At 43.8% G+C, this 18930-nt stretch overlaps 1 protein-coding gene across 3 annotated transcripts in view; it reads left to right on the forward strand.

Moving 5' to 3' along the window:
* UNC80 (unc-80 subunit of NALCN channel complex) overlaps positions 1–18930 on the forward strand; it is a 168625-nt gene that overhangs the window by 54418 nt on the left and 95277 nt on the right. The window contains exons 20-23 of one of the 3 annotated variants that reach the window (XM_084819218.1): positions 6794–7002; positions 7332–7438; positions 12150–12246; positions 15210–15382. In XM_084819218.1, coding sequence (XP_084675344.1) covers positions 6794–7002; positions 7332–7438; positions 12150–12246; positions 15210–15382 — 586 coding nt within the window. Of the gene's footprint in view, positions 1–6793; positions 7009–7331; positions 7439–12149; positions 12307–15209; positions 15383–18930 lie in introns of all 3 variants that reach the window. The other 2 variants (XM_084819210.1, XM_084819202.1) reach the window with 2 other exon arrangements.

Here is an 18930-nt window from a genome sequence, read left to right on the forward strand (position 1 = left end):
ATTCAAGTCTATGCCCCAACCACTGAGGCCGAAGAAGCTGAGGTTGATCGGTTCTATGAAGACCTACAACACCTTCTAGAACTAACACCAAAAAAAAGATGTCCTCTTCATCATAGGGGATTGGAATGCTAAAGTAGGAAGTCAAGAAATCACCGGGATAACAGGCAGGCATGGCCTTGGTGTACAAAATGAAGCAGGACAAAAGCTAATAGAGTTTTGCCAAGAGAACATGCTGATCATAGCAAACACTCTTTTCCAACAGCACAAGAGGCGACTCTACACATGGACGTCACCAGATGGTCAATATTGAAATCAGATTGATTATGTCCTTTGCAGCCAAAGATGGAGAAGCTCCATACAGTCAGTAAAAACAAGACCTGGAGCTGACTGTGGCTCAGATCATGAGCTGCTTCTTGCAAAATTTCGGCTTAAATTGAAGAACGTAGGGAAAGCCACTAAACCTTTCAGGTATGACCTAAATCATATCCCTGATGAATATACAGTGGAGGTGAGGAATAGATTTCAGGGATTAGACCTGATAGACAGAGTGCCTGAGGAACTATGGACGGAGGTCCGTAACATTGTTCAGGAGGCAGCAACGAAATCCGTCCCAAAGAAAAAGAAATGCAAGAAAGCCAAGTGGCTGTCTGATGAGGCTTTACAAGTAGCTGAAGAAAGAAGGGAAGCGAAAAGCAAGGGAGAAAGGGGAAGATATCTCCAACTGAATGCAGAGTTCCAGAGAATAGCAAGGAGAGACAAGAAGGCCTTCTTAAATGAACAATGCAAAGAAATCGAGGAAAACAACAGAATGGGAAAGACTAGAGATCTCTTCAAGAAAATTGGAGATCTCAAGGGAACGTTTTGTGCAAAGACGGGCATGATAAAGGACAAAGAAGGCAGGGACCTAACAGAAGAAGATGAGATTAAGAAGAGGTGGCAAGAATACACAGAAGAACTATACAGGAAAGATCTGAATGTCCCTGATAGCCATGATAGTGCGGTCACTGAACTTGAGCCGGACATCCTAGAGAGTGAAGTCAAGTGGGCCTTAGGAAGCATTAGTAACAACAAAGCTAGCGGAGATGACAGTATTCCAGCTGAGCTATTTAAAATCCTAAAAGATGATGCTGTTAAAGTGCTGCATTCAATATGCCAACAAATCTGGAACACTCAACAGTGGCCACAAGACTGGAAAAGGTCAGTTTACATTCCAATTCCAAAGAAGGGCAACGCCAAAGAGTGTTCAAACTACCGCACAATTGCGCTCATTTCACATGCCAGCAAGGTGATGCTCAAAATCCTACAAGCTAGGCTTCAGCAGTATGCGAACCGAGAACTACCGGAAGTACAAGCTGGGTTTCGAAGAGGCAGAGGAACTAGAGATCAAATCGCCAACATTCGCTGCATCATGGAGAAAGCAAGAGAATTCCAGAAAAACGTCTATTTCTGCTTCATTGACTACGCTAAAGCCTTTGATTGTGTGGATCACAACAAACTGTGGCAAATTCTTAAAGTGATGGGAGTACCAGACCACCTTACCTGTCTCCTGAGAAACCTGTACGAGGGTCAAGAAGCAACAGTAAGAACCAGACATGGAACAACCGAGTGGTTCAAAATTGGGAAAGGAGTACGACAAGGCTGCATATTGTCACCCTGCTTATTTAACTTATATGCAGAGTACATCATGAGAAATGCCGGGTTGGATGAATCAGAGATCGGAATTAAGATTGCCGGGAGAATTATCAACAACCTCCGATATGCAGACGATACCACCCTAATGGCAGAAAGCGAAGAGGATCTCAAGAGCCTCTTGTTGAGGGTGAAAGAGGAGAGTGCAAAAGCTGGTTTGAAACTCAACATTAAAAAAACTAAGATCATGGCATCTGGCCCCATCACTTCCTGGCATATAGAAGGGGAAGAAATGGAAGCAGTGACAGATTTTACTTTCTTGGGCTCCAAGATCACCGCAGACGGTGACTGTAGCCATGAAATTAAAAGACGCTTGCTCCTTGGGAGGAAAGCTATGGCTAACCTAGACAGCATAGTAAGAAGCAGAGACATCACCTTGCCGACAAAGGTCCGTCTAATCAAAGCTATGGTTTTCCCAGTAGTAATGTATGGCTGTGAGAGCTGGACTATAAGGAAGGCTGAGCGCCGAAGAATTGATGCTTTCGAACTGTGGTGCTGGAGAAGACTCTTACGAGTCCCCTGGACTGCAAGGAGGTCAAATCAGTCCATCCTAAAGGAAATCAACCCTGACTGCTCTTTGGAAGGACAGATAATGAAGCTGAAGCTCCAATATTTTGGCCACCTAATGCGAAGAGAAAACTCCCTGGAAAAGACCCTGATGCTGGGAAAGACTGAAGGCAAAAGGAGAAGGGGACGGCAGAGGATGAGATGGCTAGATAGCATCACGGATGCAATGAATATGAACTTGAGCACGCTCCGGGAGAGAGCGCAGGACAGGAAGGCCCATGGGGTCACGAAGAGTCGGACACGACTGAACAACAACAACATCTTGAATTATTTGAACCATACATATGTACGTATGTATCTAGAATGTGGGATGGGCTGATTTCTGTGTCTTATTTTTGCCATATTCTAAGCAAGGCTCTTCAGGATCCATAGGGTTCCCATTACCCCAAAGGGCTCCCAGAAATAGGGGAAATGCAAGCCAGCCCCGGAGTGGGCATACATAATTTTCCTTACATTGAAACCAACGAGGGGGAAATCGTAACAGTAAGGGGGGTAAATCCCTGAAAGTGGAGGTGGGGGTGGAAAGCACAGCTCCTTCCTCCTTTGCTTTCAGATAATTCTTAGCATGTTTGCTAGATAGTTTCTCTTTCTTCAGATCACCCACTACCGTCAACCCACTGGTAGGATTGCTCTGCCTGGCTGCAATCCTATACACACTTACCTGGAAGTAAGTCCCATACACACCTAGAATAGATAGATTTATGATGAAGGAAACTATCCTGCACCATTCCTGAGGGGTGGGGAAATATAAAAATGTTGTTGTTGTTCAGTCGTTAAGTCGTGTCGGACTCTTCATGACAGTAAAAAAAAAATCTGGCAAAATGGAGGGGACATTTTTCCTTAGTTGAAAATATGTCTCCACTTAATTCTTCCAGGACCTGCAACCTGCCTTCCCATTATATTCCCACTTCCCCTATAACCTTCCTTGTGTATAGTAGTCAGTGCTGCAGTAGACACTCTATGTTGCCATAGAAATAATTACATTGGATTAAACTGAAGAGGGGTCATGGGGACCCAAGACCAGGGTTTTGGAGAAAACAATGTTTTGTAATTGACAAATATACTAAGAATAATTACTCAGAACAAGTAGGAGATTAAATGATTTGTGACTGGTTTGCTTAGTCGGACATACACACACACACGGAAATATTGTCCAGAGTCTTGGAGTGCGGTGTCACCAGTATGCTGATAACACCCAACCCTATCTCTGTCAGGGTGGACACTGAGCCCATAGAATCGCAGAGTAGTTCTGATTCTGAGGAAGAGCAGTCCCTCCTGGGAGAGGAGCACGCTCCTCTTTCCCAGGGCCAACAGCTGACGGAGATTCCTCCCACCAGCATTCCTAGCTTAGATAGCAGTCCAGGGAGTGACAGAGCGCGGGAAGCAGACTTGGTGGACGCGCGACGCCGACGCAGAGAGCGGCGCCAAATGGAGGGCGCAGAAAGGAGGCGTAGTGCCCGGTTGGCGCGCAAACAACAGCTGCGCCCAGAGGATCCAAGGGAAAAGGGGAGGGACTCTCCCTAGTCCTTAAGTTCAGGGGTCTGCCAGTAATTCCCTTTCAAACGGGGACCAACTGTTCCAACTTAGGGCATAGGTACTCTGCTGCTCATATCTAGTTACTAACGGTAGAGTTGTTAAGTTGTGAAAGAGGAATAAAGCTTTGAAAAGAATCAATTTGTCTGTGTCTGGACTTGGCTACTGGATTAGACTGAGAGAGGCCTCCAAGGAGCCCTTGACAATCTCTCCTTTCCATCCAAATCCAAGGAAGCTGTTCCAGGTCTAGACAAATGTGATGTCGGTAATGGACTGGATGAGGGCAAACAAACTGACGCTTGATCCACAAGACAGAGGCGCTTTTGGTCAGTCAAAAGGCAGACCAGGGAATAGGGGCTCAATCTGTGCTGGATGGGGTTAAACTCCCCCTGAAGACTCAGGCTCACAGTTTGGAGTACTCCTGGACTCTGCTTTGAACTTGGGTGCCAGGGTTTGGTGGTGGCCAGGAGCTGAGGCTAGAGTGTCAACTGCACCTGTTCCTGGAGATGTTTGATCTGGCCATGGTCATGCATGCCTTAGTTATCCCGTTTGTGCTGCTGTAACATGCTCTACATGGTGCTTTGCTCCTGCACTTTTATTGGAGCCGGCTCCCAGCAGGGTCACAGTCTGCTGCTGCTGCAGGGCAGACGTGGTGGGAGGAGGAGGGAGCACAGGAAGGGAGTGTGAGCAACTGGCGGCTGCCTCTTGCCTACCATGCGGAGCTGGCCAGACAAAGGGGGCGAGAGGAGCCTGAGAGAGCTCTGCAGCCTCCTCTCGACGCCCCCTATTCTCCTCCTCAGCTCTCAGCACCTCCGCCTCCCACCCCCTGAGCATGTTGACCATCCCCAACCAGCCCCTCAGCTTCCTGACCCTTTTCCCACCCTGCTGCCCGCCAGTCCCTGCTCCGTGCCTGTGCCCCCAGCGCTGCCCTTGTCCTGCAGCACCGGCCACCTGTTCAGGGCTGCTGCGGCTGGCCACGGCAGGAGTGGGCGCTGCCGCCACCATTGTCTGTTGCTCCTGCTTATGCGTGGTGTTTGCTGCGTGTGGGAGGGATTCTAGTGGGCTTGATGTGCAGGGGTCATGTTTTAGCACCATGCAGTGAAAAGTTTTCACCTGCTGTTTGTCTGCACAGCAAGTTTGCCCTTCAAGGCACAGGAGGGGGCCTGGGGTTGGATCCAACCCCCCCTGGTCGACAATAGGATCCTAGGTTTGTTTACTCGGAAGTAAGTCCCAGTGTGTTCAGTGGAGTTTATGTTGGAGGAGTACGGCCATGAGTCACTTTACCTGAACCCGAAGGGTTAATATGAGTAAGGTGGGAGGGAATGAGAGCCCTCTTCTGCCTTTGCCTTGTCTCCTCCCTCTGCTTTCCTATCTTCTTCCTCCTGCAAGTGATGCTGACCTCCGCCGGCCTATCTTGAGAAGTAAGTTTGTTATATCTCCAGTAAAGGTCTGTTTCTAACCCACCACTCGAGCGTGTTTCGTCTACATCCGTGGCTACTGACTCGCCTATGCAGTCGAGTTTCCCGCATTTGGGGAAATCGCAGGGGTCAGGGGGCTGATTTGGACTTCAGTTTACTCCCCTAATGAATGTAGTTATGCTTGTTGCCTTGTAGGGCAATCCTACTTGTCTGTTCAGAAGTAAGTACCATTATGTTCAGTGGGATTTACTCCCAAATAAGTGTGTATAGGATTGCAGCCTTGAAGGAGTTGTGGGTCACCACGGACTAAGTTCCATTTATTTTAATGGGACATTGCGTCACACCTGGTTGCAATGGCTCTTCATAATAATAATTAATAATAAAAATACGATGATGATGATGACTGTTTCTTGAATTAAAAAGGACTAACTGTTTTAGTCCACACTGGAGGCGTTCAAGGCGAGGCTGGAGAGCCATCTGTCAGGGATGCTCTGACTTGGATTCCTGCATTGAGCAGGGGGTTGGACTCCATGGCCTTGTAGGCCCCTTCCAACCCACTGTTCTATGATTCTATGAGTACCCAAATAATATTTTCTAGCAAGTTGCTGGACATGACTGTGTGTGTGTGTTTTCTTTTCAAATGGACCTTTTAATAATTCTGAATTAGGGTGACCAGATACTCCTAACAAAGTGACTGAAAGCTCATTTGCACTGCATAATCTTACAAGGTTGTATAATTTTAGAAAGGGGCATGGCTGTGAGGGGGTGTGGCTGTGACTGTCATGAAGGGACCCTGCACTTCTGAATTTGCCACTACACTACTGTCAGGGAGGCCCTTCGTTTGAGACTGTGACCTTTAAAGGTGCGCTTGGTGGCGACAGGAGAGTGGGTCTTCTCAGTATCCACTCCCAGGCTGTAGAACTCCCTGCTGGGGGAGGCTAGTTTGGCTCCCTTTCTGCTCTCCTTCCACTGGCAAGCAAAGGCCTTTTTATTCAAGTAGGCCTTTGGTGTGTAAGCTGGTCTGTTGGGTTGGATGCTGTTTTTATTCTGTTATCGTTGTGTTTTTAATTGCGTTTTACCGCATTTGTTTGATTATTGTTTGAATCAAGTTTTATTTACTATTGTAAACCACCTTGAGTGCCATTTTTTCTTGGTAGAAAGGCAGGGTACAAATCAAATAAATACATAAATAAGTTATGTACTGTGTAGCAATTGTGTTCCAGCTGGCCACAGATAAATCACTCCTTCAGCCTCAGTGCCTCCCCCATCTGCTATATGGGGATAATGATACTGACCTACCTTACAGAATTGTAAGGATCACAAGATCATGTATGTAGTGTTTTTGAGTATTCGGAATGCTAAATAAAGGCTAAGTATTATTATCATCATCATCATCACAACAGAACAATGTTTTACCTCACCAGCCTGTTTAAAGTTGGCAAAGCATCTGAAGACCAAAGCAAACAAACAAAATGTCATGTAATGCTCTTATTACCAGAGAGCACAGGCCAAAGTATAAAAAGTTAAGGTGCTGCCATATTTTGTTCATTTCTGGGTACAGTCAGCTAAGTGTTGTTCCCTCACAGTGATGAACAAATGCAAGGAGCAGCCCTAGGACGTAAAGATTTCTGGCGAAAGATGTTCAAATCACAGAGTGCAGCGAGTGATACTAGCAGCCAGTCTGAGCCAGATACCTCAGAATGCACAACTGCACACTCGGGGACAACCACTGAGAGGCGCTCCCGTTCCCGCTCAAGACGGATCTCACTCCGAAAGAAGCTCAAGCTCCCCTTAGGTAAATGTGTGTCTCTTTCTTATATTATTAAATAAGTTCTAATATTTTCATATTTTTTCATGTGTCAGTAGGTGGACAAAGATTTTCAAATAAATGTTCTGCTCAGATTTCAACAGCGCTAAAAGAATAGATATTATTTGGTCTTCCTCCATATTGATTAGTGTTCTTTTCCATCCATAATGCAGTGTTTTCTCTTTCATATATCAGAAATTCAATTTCCAGATTTTTAAATTTGTGTTCCTAGCTTTGTCAGTACCAGTTTCGTCAGAGATTCACATTTATTGCCGGTAGATTCAGACGTGCTCATGTCTTTGTTCTGTGTATAACAGGGAATTGGCTGAAACGCTCATCCCTTTCTGGTCTGGCAGATGGTGTCGAAGACCTTCTGGATATCAGCTCAGTCGACCGTCTTTCTTTCATCAGGCAAAGTTCCAAGGTAAATAAGTTGCCTCAAAGTGGTAGGGAGATGAAGTGTGGAGATATGCATGTGGTATCTTAAAAATGTCCATGTCTCGCTCCTACAGAAAATAAAAACATCAATAGTTGAATAGGACTAAGGATGAAATTACCAGAACTGTGAACGGACTTATAGATAACAGTCTGTTTATATGTAATACTCCGTGTCAAAGATCAGAAACAATCAAACTGAAAGATCTTACTTGACTGATCTTGAAATTACCTCTTCTGGAAAGGAACCCTGTATTTGTTCAAAGTTAGAATTGTAGAAATGACTTTATCATTTACATTTATTCTACACCCTATTCTAAAGGTGTAGGTTGAGTAAAAAAAATATTCCTTGTTTCATTTCTCCTCAAATGTATGGAGTAGGTTGCTTTTCCCCCCTGCACAGACTCAGTATTCATCATGGCTTTCTTGTATGGGTATTGCTGACAAGAAGAAAGTCTAAAATATTTTCCTCTAGATGAGAGGTAGGCAACTTCTGACCCTCCAAATGTTTTGGCCTACAATTCCGATCAGAATTAACCAGCATAGCCAATGATAAGGGATGATGGGTGTTGTAGGTCAAAACATCTGGAGGTCCACAAGTTGCCCACTTCTGTTAGACCATGGAACAGAGGTACCCATTGTGGATTCTCTTTCAAGCCTAAAAGCAATAGTGTCTTTTGCTCCTAGGACTCTTGACTGCCCACACCTTAGCAGCAAGACAAGGCCAAGGGACAGAAGCAGCGGTATAGTGGTGGCAGGTCACACCGGGGCTTCACTCCTGCACCTTTTTTGAAGCCAGCCCCCAACTGGGTCACAGTCTGCTAGGGAAGGAGGAGGGAGCAGAAGGAGTGCAGGCAGCTGCCTCTTGGCTGCTGGCCTGACAAAAGGAGCGAGCAAGTGAGAGAGGGAGCCTGAGGGAGCTCTGCAGCCTCCTCTCACCCCCCCCACCTCATTTTCCTCCTCAGCTCTTGGCTTCTCTGCCTGTCCCTGCTCCGTGCCTGTGCGCCTGGTGCTGCCCTCGTCTCCTGCAACACAAGCCACCTGTTCAGAGCTGCCGCTGCTGCCACTGGCCACGGCAGCAGCGGTGGGGGGGGGCACTTCCACCATTATTTACTTATGGGGCAGGGCAGGTGGCTGTTTTGTGCCAGTTTTTAGGATTTATCACACAATCCTATGCATGTTTACTCAGAAGTCAGTCCCACTATGTTCAATTGCCAATTGGGCTTTCTCCCAGCAAAGTGTGCATAGGACTGCAGCCTTAGCTGCCTTCCCAAGATCTCTGTAAATTTAATTTGAAATAAACACCCATCAGATTGCACTGTTAGTTCTTGAACATTAATTTCTACAGTATGCAGGATTGCCAAATGGAACCTGCTCTGTCAGCTACACTTTTTGGTATAAGGTTGGCATGTATCTGGGCGAACAAACCCTGGTGGAGGGAAGGGAAACAGAAAAAAGTTGGGGGGAGAGGAGAAAGAAGGTGTGTGTGTGTGGTTCAATCCAGCTGGGTGTGTGGACGTTTCTGTTGTGGGATGGGAGAGATATAATGAAGGGCTTAGGGAAGGCTAATGGGTAATGTTGGGGCGCTAAGGGAGTGTGCAAGGGGGCTGTTTAAATGAGAAGGGATCTGTCCACAAGGCTGAGTTGAGAGGGTGAAGTTTCCATAGAGTATCATATTTTGAAAACCTAAAATGTTTGTGAGTGAGTGAGTGAAAAAGATTTTAACACCCCTGCATTTTTTCTCAGACGTCCAATTGAAATATCACTGCCTTACTCTCAGCTGCACTGTTTTTGGATCCCAGCTGAAGGCTGTATATCTTACAAGGTTGTACAATCTTAAAAGGGGGTGTGGCTATGAGGGGGCGTGGCTGTGACTGTCACAAAGGGACTCTGCTCTTCTGAATTTGCCACTACACTACTGGATAGAAGACTTAGAGCGCAATCCTATGGCCACTAGACAGCATCTAGATGGCCATAGGATTTTTCATTTTCTAGGAACCAAGCTCGGAACCAGTGCTCCAAGGTTGGTTCTCAGGAAATCAACTCCCTGCCCCGTCCTCTGCTGCCTTGTAGGTGGCATGGTATGTCCTTGCCTCGGCGCTCGCAAGAGCAGTGTGGAGCAGCCAAAAAGCGGGCATTCCTGGGGGTGGGGAGAGGACAGCGGAAGCGCTGTTACAATGTTCTTATGCACCATCCGGCCTCCCCCCCCCCCCCAGTGTTCCGAGGTGCCCTGGCTAGACAGTCGAAATCAGGAGAAAACCCTTTGGCCTCTGGAGGTAATGGGGTCCTCAAAAGGGCCTCTCCTGCAGATCTTTATAACTGGGCAGGTTCACAACAACACAGGTGGCCTCTTAGATAGCCAGGCTCTAAGCAGTTTAGGGCATTATAGTTTAAGACCAACACCTTGAATTTAGCCCAGAAAGCAATTTGCATGCTATGGGAGAGGGGAGCTTGGGCTTGCTCACAATGGTCTTGATTTTCTAGGTGGGGTAGGATCTGGTGGGGTAGAAATTGACTGGTCAAGAGGAATAAGTCAGCTGCAGGATGCTGTCCATGCCTTGCTTCCCTGTCTCCAGACTGCCACCTCAGAGAGGAGGGGCCTAATAAAGCTGAATTGTTCACACCCTGGCTTGTTGACCCAAGCTGCTTTGTAGTCCTAGTCAATTCCATCTCTCTCTCTCTGTCTCTGCCTCTCTCCGTCTCTCTCTCTCTCTCTCTCTATATATATATATATATATATATATCTGCCTGAAACCTAAGATCATCTTCAGAGGCCCTTGTTCAGGTGCCCCTGCTGAATGTGGTGAGGCGGTTGGCTACTAAGGAGAGGGCCTTTTTGGTGGTGGCACCATGGTTGTGGAATGCCCCCCCCCCCGAGAGTCTTGCCTGGTGCCTACGTTGTGGTGTCTCTGGTGCCAGGTGAAGACCTTTTTATTCTCTCAGGTTTTTTTAGCCCATTAGTTTTCTATTAGTGTGTTTTTAGATCTTTGCACTGCTGCTGGCTTTTATCTTGGTTCTTACTTTGGTTTTATTCTGTTTTAAACCTGTGGTTTTTATGTTTTACTATGTTATCATGTTTTATAGTTTTAAGTTGGTGTTTTGAACCACACAGAGAGCTTTGGCTAATGTAGATCAAGCTCCAACTATCACTGAGGTGCCCAACCCATCAGGAAAGTAGAATGTCCATCTCCCATGTGTAACACATTCACTGTTCGGCCACGTAAGCAAGTCAGAGAGGGAAGTGGCAGGACAGTCTATAGAAATGTAATAAATAAATAAAAATACTGTTTTGTATTTATTAAATTTGGTTAACTGTTGGAGGTGTAATGCAGTCAATGCTTCTCTTATTTATATGTTTTGGAAACGCCCAATGGTTGCCTCCTTCTGGGAGGAAGTTATTATACAGATACATTTTGTATTGGAAAGCTCTTTACTGATGTAAATGTTCTTTCAAATTACTTACCTGCTTCTTGGAATGTAACACATGGTCAGTGGAAATGGATTTTTCACGCCCTTTTGGTTGCCAAAAGATTGATACTACGATACTGAAAGAATGAAAGCTCACTGCCTATAATGCAATGGATTGAAGACTTAACAATGCTAGCAACATTTGAAAGAGTGGTATATAGGCATAACTTGCAAATGGGCTTATATGTGGATATTTGGTCTGCTTTACTTAAGTTTATGTGTAATCTCTATTTCTCCCCCCCTTTTTACTCTTTCTGGAATATTGTAATAATTCAAAACTGAGGGTTTTAGAATGTTGTTATACTTTTTTTCCTTTTTGGTTTTGTTATGTTGTTTTTTGTTTGTTTTGTTCGTTGAAATTCACAATAAAAAAGTGGGGAAAAATAAGGAGTGAAAAAATAACTATGCTGGGAATCTTACAGAGAGGATTAAAAAAAAAAACATTTTCCCCCATAGCTTCATTATTTCCAGACTTTTTGTATCTGCAGTCTTTCTATAAAAGTGTTCTTATTACGTAGTTTTTAGAAATCATTTTGGGGGAGGGAATAAAGGCTGGGTAACAATATATAAATACTTTGTCTTACATTCTAAAAGAACATATTTCATAATCCAAAGCTGTTTAATATTTTCAGTTTTTTGGAAAAAAACCCAAAAACGGTTCGCGGGGGGGGGGGGGGGACTGAAAAAAACTTTTTCCCCTCAGATTTTCCGCTTTTTTTCCGGGCCTTCATATCTCTACTCAGAACTTTCACCTGCCTTTTCTCGAAGCCATCACTCTAGCTAAACTTTGGAATGTTAGAATCATGCCGCATGTTACTCTCACCACGTGGGCGCTCTCTGGCCCTGCCTGACTCCTGAGAACTGTTGAGGTTCCCCAAGCAACAGGCCAAGGAACCTGGAGGGGATCACAGTCAAACAGGCAGGGAAGGAGAAGCCACTAGCTGGATTTCTTTGTTCTCTGTTTAGCTCTGCTTATCTCTCTCCTTAGTGGCTAGCTTTCCTGAGGAGGAGGAAGATTAACTACTAAGGAGAGATATAAACACAGTTAAACAACCAAAGAAAGCTGACCAGCAGCTCCTCCTTCTCTGCCTCTTTTGACTGTACTGTTCCCAGTTGGTTGCTCTTGGAGCGTTCCAATTTTTGTAGTTACAAGAATGGAAAGTGGGTACATCAGAAGAAGTTGCTTGAAAGAGGGCATATTAACAATGAATGACACACCCTCTTTTATTTAGGTGAAATTTACTAGTGCAGTGAAGCTGTCGGAAGGAGGGCCTGGAAGTGGTCTGGAGAACGGGCGTGATGAAGAGGAGAATTTCTTCAAGCGGCTTGGTAAATGGCGCACCTGCCGAAGACATCCATCCAAGCTTCATCACACAGAAGAAAAAGATGGTTAGAAATCAGGGTTCTGTTTCTTCAGTCCTTTTTATTTTTTACTTTCCCATTGTTCCTTTTTTTTGTTACCTTCCTCCTTTAATTTACTCTCTGCCCTTTAAAAGCATGGCTTTTGTACTCATTTTGTTTCTCTCTCTCTGGCTCTGCATACTTTGTAGCCATTTCTTCCTCCTTTTCTCCTTACGCCATTTTGATTTCAATGCAATTCTTGCCAAGAAGGAAAAGCAAATATGGGCCAATAAATTAAGCTAAAGTAACATTTGGACTTCCAAAACTAAAATCCACCACTTGGGGAAAAAGGTGAAATTATTTGAAAGCAGGTATCTGGTTTCAAACATATTGTGCTAATATTTAATTTCACTCTTTGATGGATGTGCCCACCAGCTTTTATTCACCATTATTGATCATCTACCATTTTCGGTAAAATTCAGCACTGATGAAATGGAAAACCCTGTACAAAATGTGTTTTAATTATCTCTTTTCTTCTGTGTTTGCTTGTCTTGTGTCTTCATACCATTTCTTAGAGAGATGCTGTCCCTTTAATAATATGATTAATAGTATTAAGACTGTTTCTCTGAGACACACATTTAATTGTTTTGTTATTTTTAAAACAGTGGCATCTGAGAAGAAAGTATGTTCTTTCCTATTAAAAAAGAAATAGGAATTATATGCTTTCAAGTACTTCAGACTCAGAGCCATCCGGTTGCAGATGTGAGCTCCTTGTTACCAAGGAAACACCCTTGCATCTTGACATTCTCCTGTTTTTGTACCGAAAAAGGAACGCAGCATCCCATCTCAATGAATTTTGTTCTCTTTGTATTTTTCATAGCACTTTTCAAGATCTGACATTACATATTGCAAAGTCAAACATGGAAGTAACATTACTACATTCGTGTATATATCCTTTAGCCATTGCTCCATCACGCAATACATTTCCATACAAAGAAAGGTGCTGTACCAAATAAAGTCATGTCACTATTGCTATCTGATATTATTTTAATAGAAGTAGTAGTTGGGCTGTTTCTGGCTGTAATTACTTTAAAGGTCTTCAGTGTGCCCAGTAGAATATTTAACTTCTTTATTTGTACAACAGACCCAAACGCCATTATCACCAACTGGTTCGAAAGTCCTCAATTTCAAAAGAGTTTTTTTTATGTAGCATTGGGTTTGTGTGTGTGCTGCTGTTTACAAGCCCTGTTTACGAGCCCTGTTGCTGCACATATAAATCAGTACCTGAAGACTGCATTAAAATCATCCATGAATGGCTTGTGGTGTAACAGATTTAAGTGACAAAATCTAAAATTTTAGATTTTGAATTTTGAGACAACCATTGCCCATTTTAATTTGACCAGTATATCCAATTTTAATGAAAGTGTAATTCTGTTACAATCGATCTTTCTGTGAAATTGTGAAAGTGTATAGTTTCTCCAGAAAGAAACCATCCCTCTCTAGTTCTATTCTGATAAGCCTTGGGTAGATAGCTCCCGTGTTTTCCTAACCCTTCTACTGAGTTGATATATCCATGAATATACATTCTATAACACTTTACCTTTTCTTTCCTCTACTGCACCATAGTTAATGTAAGTGGGCACTGCACTCAAGAACTCACTCAAAAAAGGTGGGACAGCAGGTTCAATAAAGGGTTGATAGCATGATTCCCCCTTTTCATTTGTCCGTAATGTGACTACATTTATTATTAAGTGTGCATAGTTCTGCTCTGGATTCTTTTTCTTGGTCACTCTCACTAGAGTCTGACAGAATATTGGAACAGTGGGATGGAATGTTGAAAACTGGCTTAGATAGATAGTTAGATCTCTTAAAAATTCCTAACTATGGAGGAAAGCCAGGAACTTGCCATCCAGCCCTACCACCTCCACCCCCAACCTCCTTGTATTGATGAGGAAGGTCTGAAGAGGATGTTCAGCTGAACAGTGCTGCACAAGATAGAGAACCCTGTGTGATCTCTGAAATTGCAACCTTTTGTTCTGCTTACTTCCAAAATACCTCCTCTTGGCAGTCTGGCTACTACCCATACACTTCTGTCTCGTATCCACCATTAGGAGGGCCACTCATCTAGAAAACGACTATGAAAAGGAATTCACTAGGTCAGGAATCTGCAAAGGCTCTAGTCCTGAGCACAGTTATTTGAGAGTTAAGTTCCATTTACATCATTGGGACTTAGACCAAGGAAATCAGTGTCTTCAACTACTGAAGTCTGATCCTGTGATGCTCTTGCACACACTTGAATGTCAGATTCCATTACGTGCTCCATATCCTCAGATTTAAAGGAAACCAATGGCCCTGTTGCAGCTAAATTGAGTCACGACTGAAAGTAATGGGATGACCAACTTACTCCTGTGATTCAATGGGACTTTGTCACGACTAACTTTAGGGGGGTAACTTTCCACTAGCTTTAGGTGATCTGCACTGATTGAAACTAGGCTCTGAAAACCTCCCCCAAGTTTGGAAAATCACTGTGTTACTCTGCAATAACAATATTGCCGTAGTGCTTTCAATGGTTTTGCCTTCTGACCGACTCATTTATGCTGCAGCCATTGCAAACAGTGCAGCAATGTGTTTTCAGAGACCTGGCTGTATAGCAATCAAACTCTGAGAACACTCATTTCCAGGGGTAAGTCAGTATGTATCCAACCCTCACTCATTTTCTCTGCTGCTAGCTGAGATGAATATTTCCTCAGAGTTCACAGACATCACTGTGCTCATGGAAGTTCCTCATGCGCATCTCTATCCTTGTGTTAGGCTTGATGATCATGCACAGGGCAGAGAAATAGGAACCACATGTGCCAGGATTTTCTGTGAGCCCATTTTATGTTTAAACTCTTGTGGGGCCCTTCTCTTTCCCCTCTCTCCCACCACCCCCTTTTGTATTCTCTTTTAAGGTTGCCAGACCTGTGATGATCACCTGGCTTCCAACCAAGAGGGAGGCAAAACCAAGAATGTCGTAAACCTGGGAGCAATACGACAAGGCATGAAGCGCTTTCAGTTTCTCTTAAACTGCTGCGAACCAGGAACAATCCCTGATGCCTCCATTCTGGCAGCTGCCCTTGATCTCGTAAGTCACTGCATGAATGCTCATGTACACTGTTTGCAACCAATAATCCAGTGATGCATAAGCCGGGATGCAAGGCATCATAACTGGTGTGGACTGGTGGGCTGGGCAGGATGGGGTGGGGTGAGGAGAAAAAAGGAAGTATGAAAGAATTGCCAAGCAAAATGATTAATGAACAGGGTGGGGTTTTTTTGTGTCCCCATCTGTAACTATAGATGTGGATAGAATATTTGATTTACTAGATTTATGCTGCACCTCATGAAAAAAGCTCTTTTATTATTGGGATTTCTTTAAGGCTCCACATTTCACGACTCCGCTTATGAAGACTTTGTAAATGTCTGATAAACATAAGAGTGGCATATATGGCTCTGACCACTGTAATTCCATGGAGAAGTTCAGCTGATGCTATAAATAATTAAAGCAAACCAGAGCTGTCATTATTCACTGGGGGTGGGGTGGGGGGACTCTTCAAATACTGTGGTTTATGCTTTACTTATAGCATGGTGATTTGTGGATCCAAGGCCTAGATGATCCAAGCCTAGCATAGATTATGAGCCAATCTGTGCAGTTGCTTGAGCTACTTCATACTTATTGCTTTTCTCTCATCTCATCCACCACTGGAGCACTCCTTGCCTGTAAATGGTTTTACAGCCATTCAAAGGAGTCCTTTTGTATTTAAAACCTTTTGTGTTGCATGGCATGTATTTATAGGTGTTTCTACATAAGCACACATTTTTTACACACATTTCACTAGCACCATCATGTCGCCTCAACTCCTTTTGGACACTTCTGGACTTATTTCTTTGAAACAATTTCTGTTAGGCAGCAGCCAGATTTAGCTGCCCTTGGGAAGGTATATGAAGAAGGATGTCTGAACTCTCCCTTTTATACTTCTCACTCCCACAGACTACCTGTTTTGTGCAATATAGTTTACCATGCCATTATACCAGCCCCCCCCCCCCCCATCTGCTTACCTTTCTCAATATGTTGCAGTAAGAAGGGCAGGGGGGCAGAGGAGTCATTGCTCTGAAAACTCAACTTTTTGTTGCTTATTTCAGTCAGTACTGTTTCTCACCATACAGTCCTAGTATTTAAAATTAATGTTAAAACATTTAAAGAAAAAACAGGCATAATAATTGTTTTTGCTAAAGATTTAAAGACTTATTTTTAAAGACTTACATACCATTACTTATGAAATTGTCTCTGCTTTCCACCGCTGACCCCAAAGCTACATGCCTTCTTCCATACAGAAGTATGTGGTAGTAGGGTTAAGAGGGCCTGCATGAGTAGAATTTATTATTTTTATCCATCCAAATTGCCTCCCTACACCAGTGCCCAAGCCTAATTTCCCTGGGCCTGGTACAACCTTGTAGCATCCTCCCTCCATTCCCTTGCCCTATGAAAGGCCTTGTCTGTTTTGAACAATTGGAGGATTGATTGGTGTCCTTTAGCTTCTTAAGGTCCCTGATTTGTATTTATAGTCAGACATGGCAGTATATGGCACATACACAAATGTGGTTTAGGCACTCTTCCCTGTCCGTGGGATCTAGTACCAGTTCTTCTAGCCACTCTGGAGGCCAGAGCCTAGCTCACATCTCTTCTGGGCCTGTAAATCCTGTCAGCAGGACTAGTTCCCACTGCCCCTGGAAATCTCAGTTATTTGGTTCTTGCCCCTCCCTCCTGCTGCCCTGTGAATTCCACATCCTGTTGGCTTGTTTTGCCTGTGCACAGGAAAAGAGGGCAGGAACTAAGGAACTATGGGATTTGCAGTTTTCAGGTGAGCATGTTGTATAGCAACCTTCCCCAACCTGGTGCTCTCCAGATGTTTGGGACTACTACTCCCAGGATTCCTGGCCACTGGCTATGCTGGCTGCGGCTGATGGGAGTTGAAGCCCCAAGCATCTGGAGGGCACCAGGTTGGGGGAGGCTGTTGTATAGAGAGAAAAACATCTTTCTGTTTCTCAAAGTACAAGTCCTAGACTAGATTTTCTGTTACAAGCATTCTCTCTGTGCCTGTCTAGAATGCTGCTTGTTCTTTTCTAACACTGCTTCTGATTGGCTCCAGTATGTGCCGCAAATCTTACAAGATCTTATAAGGGCTGGACACCCTATAAACTTGCACAGACATCCTGAAGCAGAATCTAGAATTTAACCTCAATTTATTCCTCATACTAATTGGCTCTCCACTCCCATCCTTGGGCCTGCCCTGCACCTTGTTGTAAGTGTTGAATTGACCATTGGGAAGCCTTTTAGGATCATGTGAAGCACTGTGAAGTGTGTGTGTTTTTAACTTTTTGTTACCATATTTAAAAGACATAGGACAAATACTGTACTGGAAGAAACACAGATGCCATTTTGTAAACAGAATTCCAAAGGAAGTGTCCATCTTGTTAGAATTCTGCAGCCATGTTTTGCTTTGTTTTTTGTTGACAGTGAAAGTGGTAACCTGTGGTTCTTTTCAGCTATGCATCTCCTGGCTGATTCATTTCTCCTCATTTTGTGATGTGTTTCTCTGTGGTGTGAATTCATCCTTATCCATTCTGTCACACATCTTCATCTTTCTCTTGCTGCTTCTTCAGATTGCTCTGAGCATAAGGTAAGCTATTGCAGGGTATTTGCATAATGCTCTGACATTCAGCATGCTAACTCTCTCTAAGTATAATGTTTATAACATTTGCTTTATATTTAGAATGGGTCAGTAGGAATTTACATCATGAACCCCTCTTATCTGAGATAAGTCTTCACAAATAAAACCTTACTGAAACCGATTACGCAGTCAAGAACTGTGGGCTGTTGTTGCCAGGCAACTAACCCCTTTTCAGCAACTCATGGACAAACTACATATTCCAGTTCAAAGCATTTTAACTTAATGTGCTTAGAATTGCCCATGTCACTTTCTTTAGAAAAAGCAGGCTTGGAGCGTCCAATCCAAAATCATTCCACAAAGCTACTATTTTCCCCTGAAGGTGCTTGTCCAGTTTTAAGCACTTTTGTTTAAACACTTAGGCCCTTAATGATGGATGACTGGGTAAATTTGCTCATCGAGGATAGACAAATCCTGATCTAAGTGAAATACACAAGTTTTTCTGAAACGTTTTGGGTCCCTTCTAAACTTACTTTGCATTCCTAATCAACCCCTACCCAGCACATGAATACGGTTATCTTGAGAGGCCTTCCTGCTGCAGGCCCTGCCTATATCTGAGTCTTATTTGATGGGAACATGTCATAAGGCTTCTCTGCTGCTTTGCTTAGGCTTTAGAAGGCCCTGCCCCAGGAGATTTATTTGGCATCCTTCCTGATGACTTTCCATTTCAAGCTAAAAACTCTTTGGTTCTGGCAGGCCTTTGGCCTCTTCGATGCCTAATTTTGTTCTCCTGACTTTTCCTTTGCTTGTTCTCTGTTGTTATTTGATTGGAATTTTGTTCTCCTGACTTTTCTTTTTCCTTTGCTTATTCTCTGTTGTTATTTGATTGGCATTACCTGCTCTTTCTTCATTTTATTGTTAGTATAAATATGTCATTTTGATTTAAGGTTTTGTTTTGTTTTTTGAT

The sequence above is a fragment of the Heloderma suspectum genome, chromosome 1 (assembly GCF_057233095.1).
Source record: "Heloderma suspectum isolate Gila_16-S chromosome 1, 16-S_ref, whole genome shotgun sequence".
In the NCBI taxonomy this organism is placed as follows: domain Eukaryota; kingdom Metazoa; phylum Chordata; class Lepidosauria; order Squamata; family Helodermatidae; genus Heloderma; species Heloderma suspectum.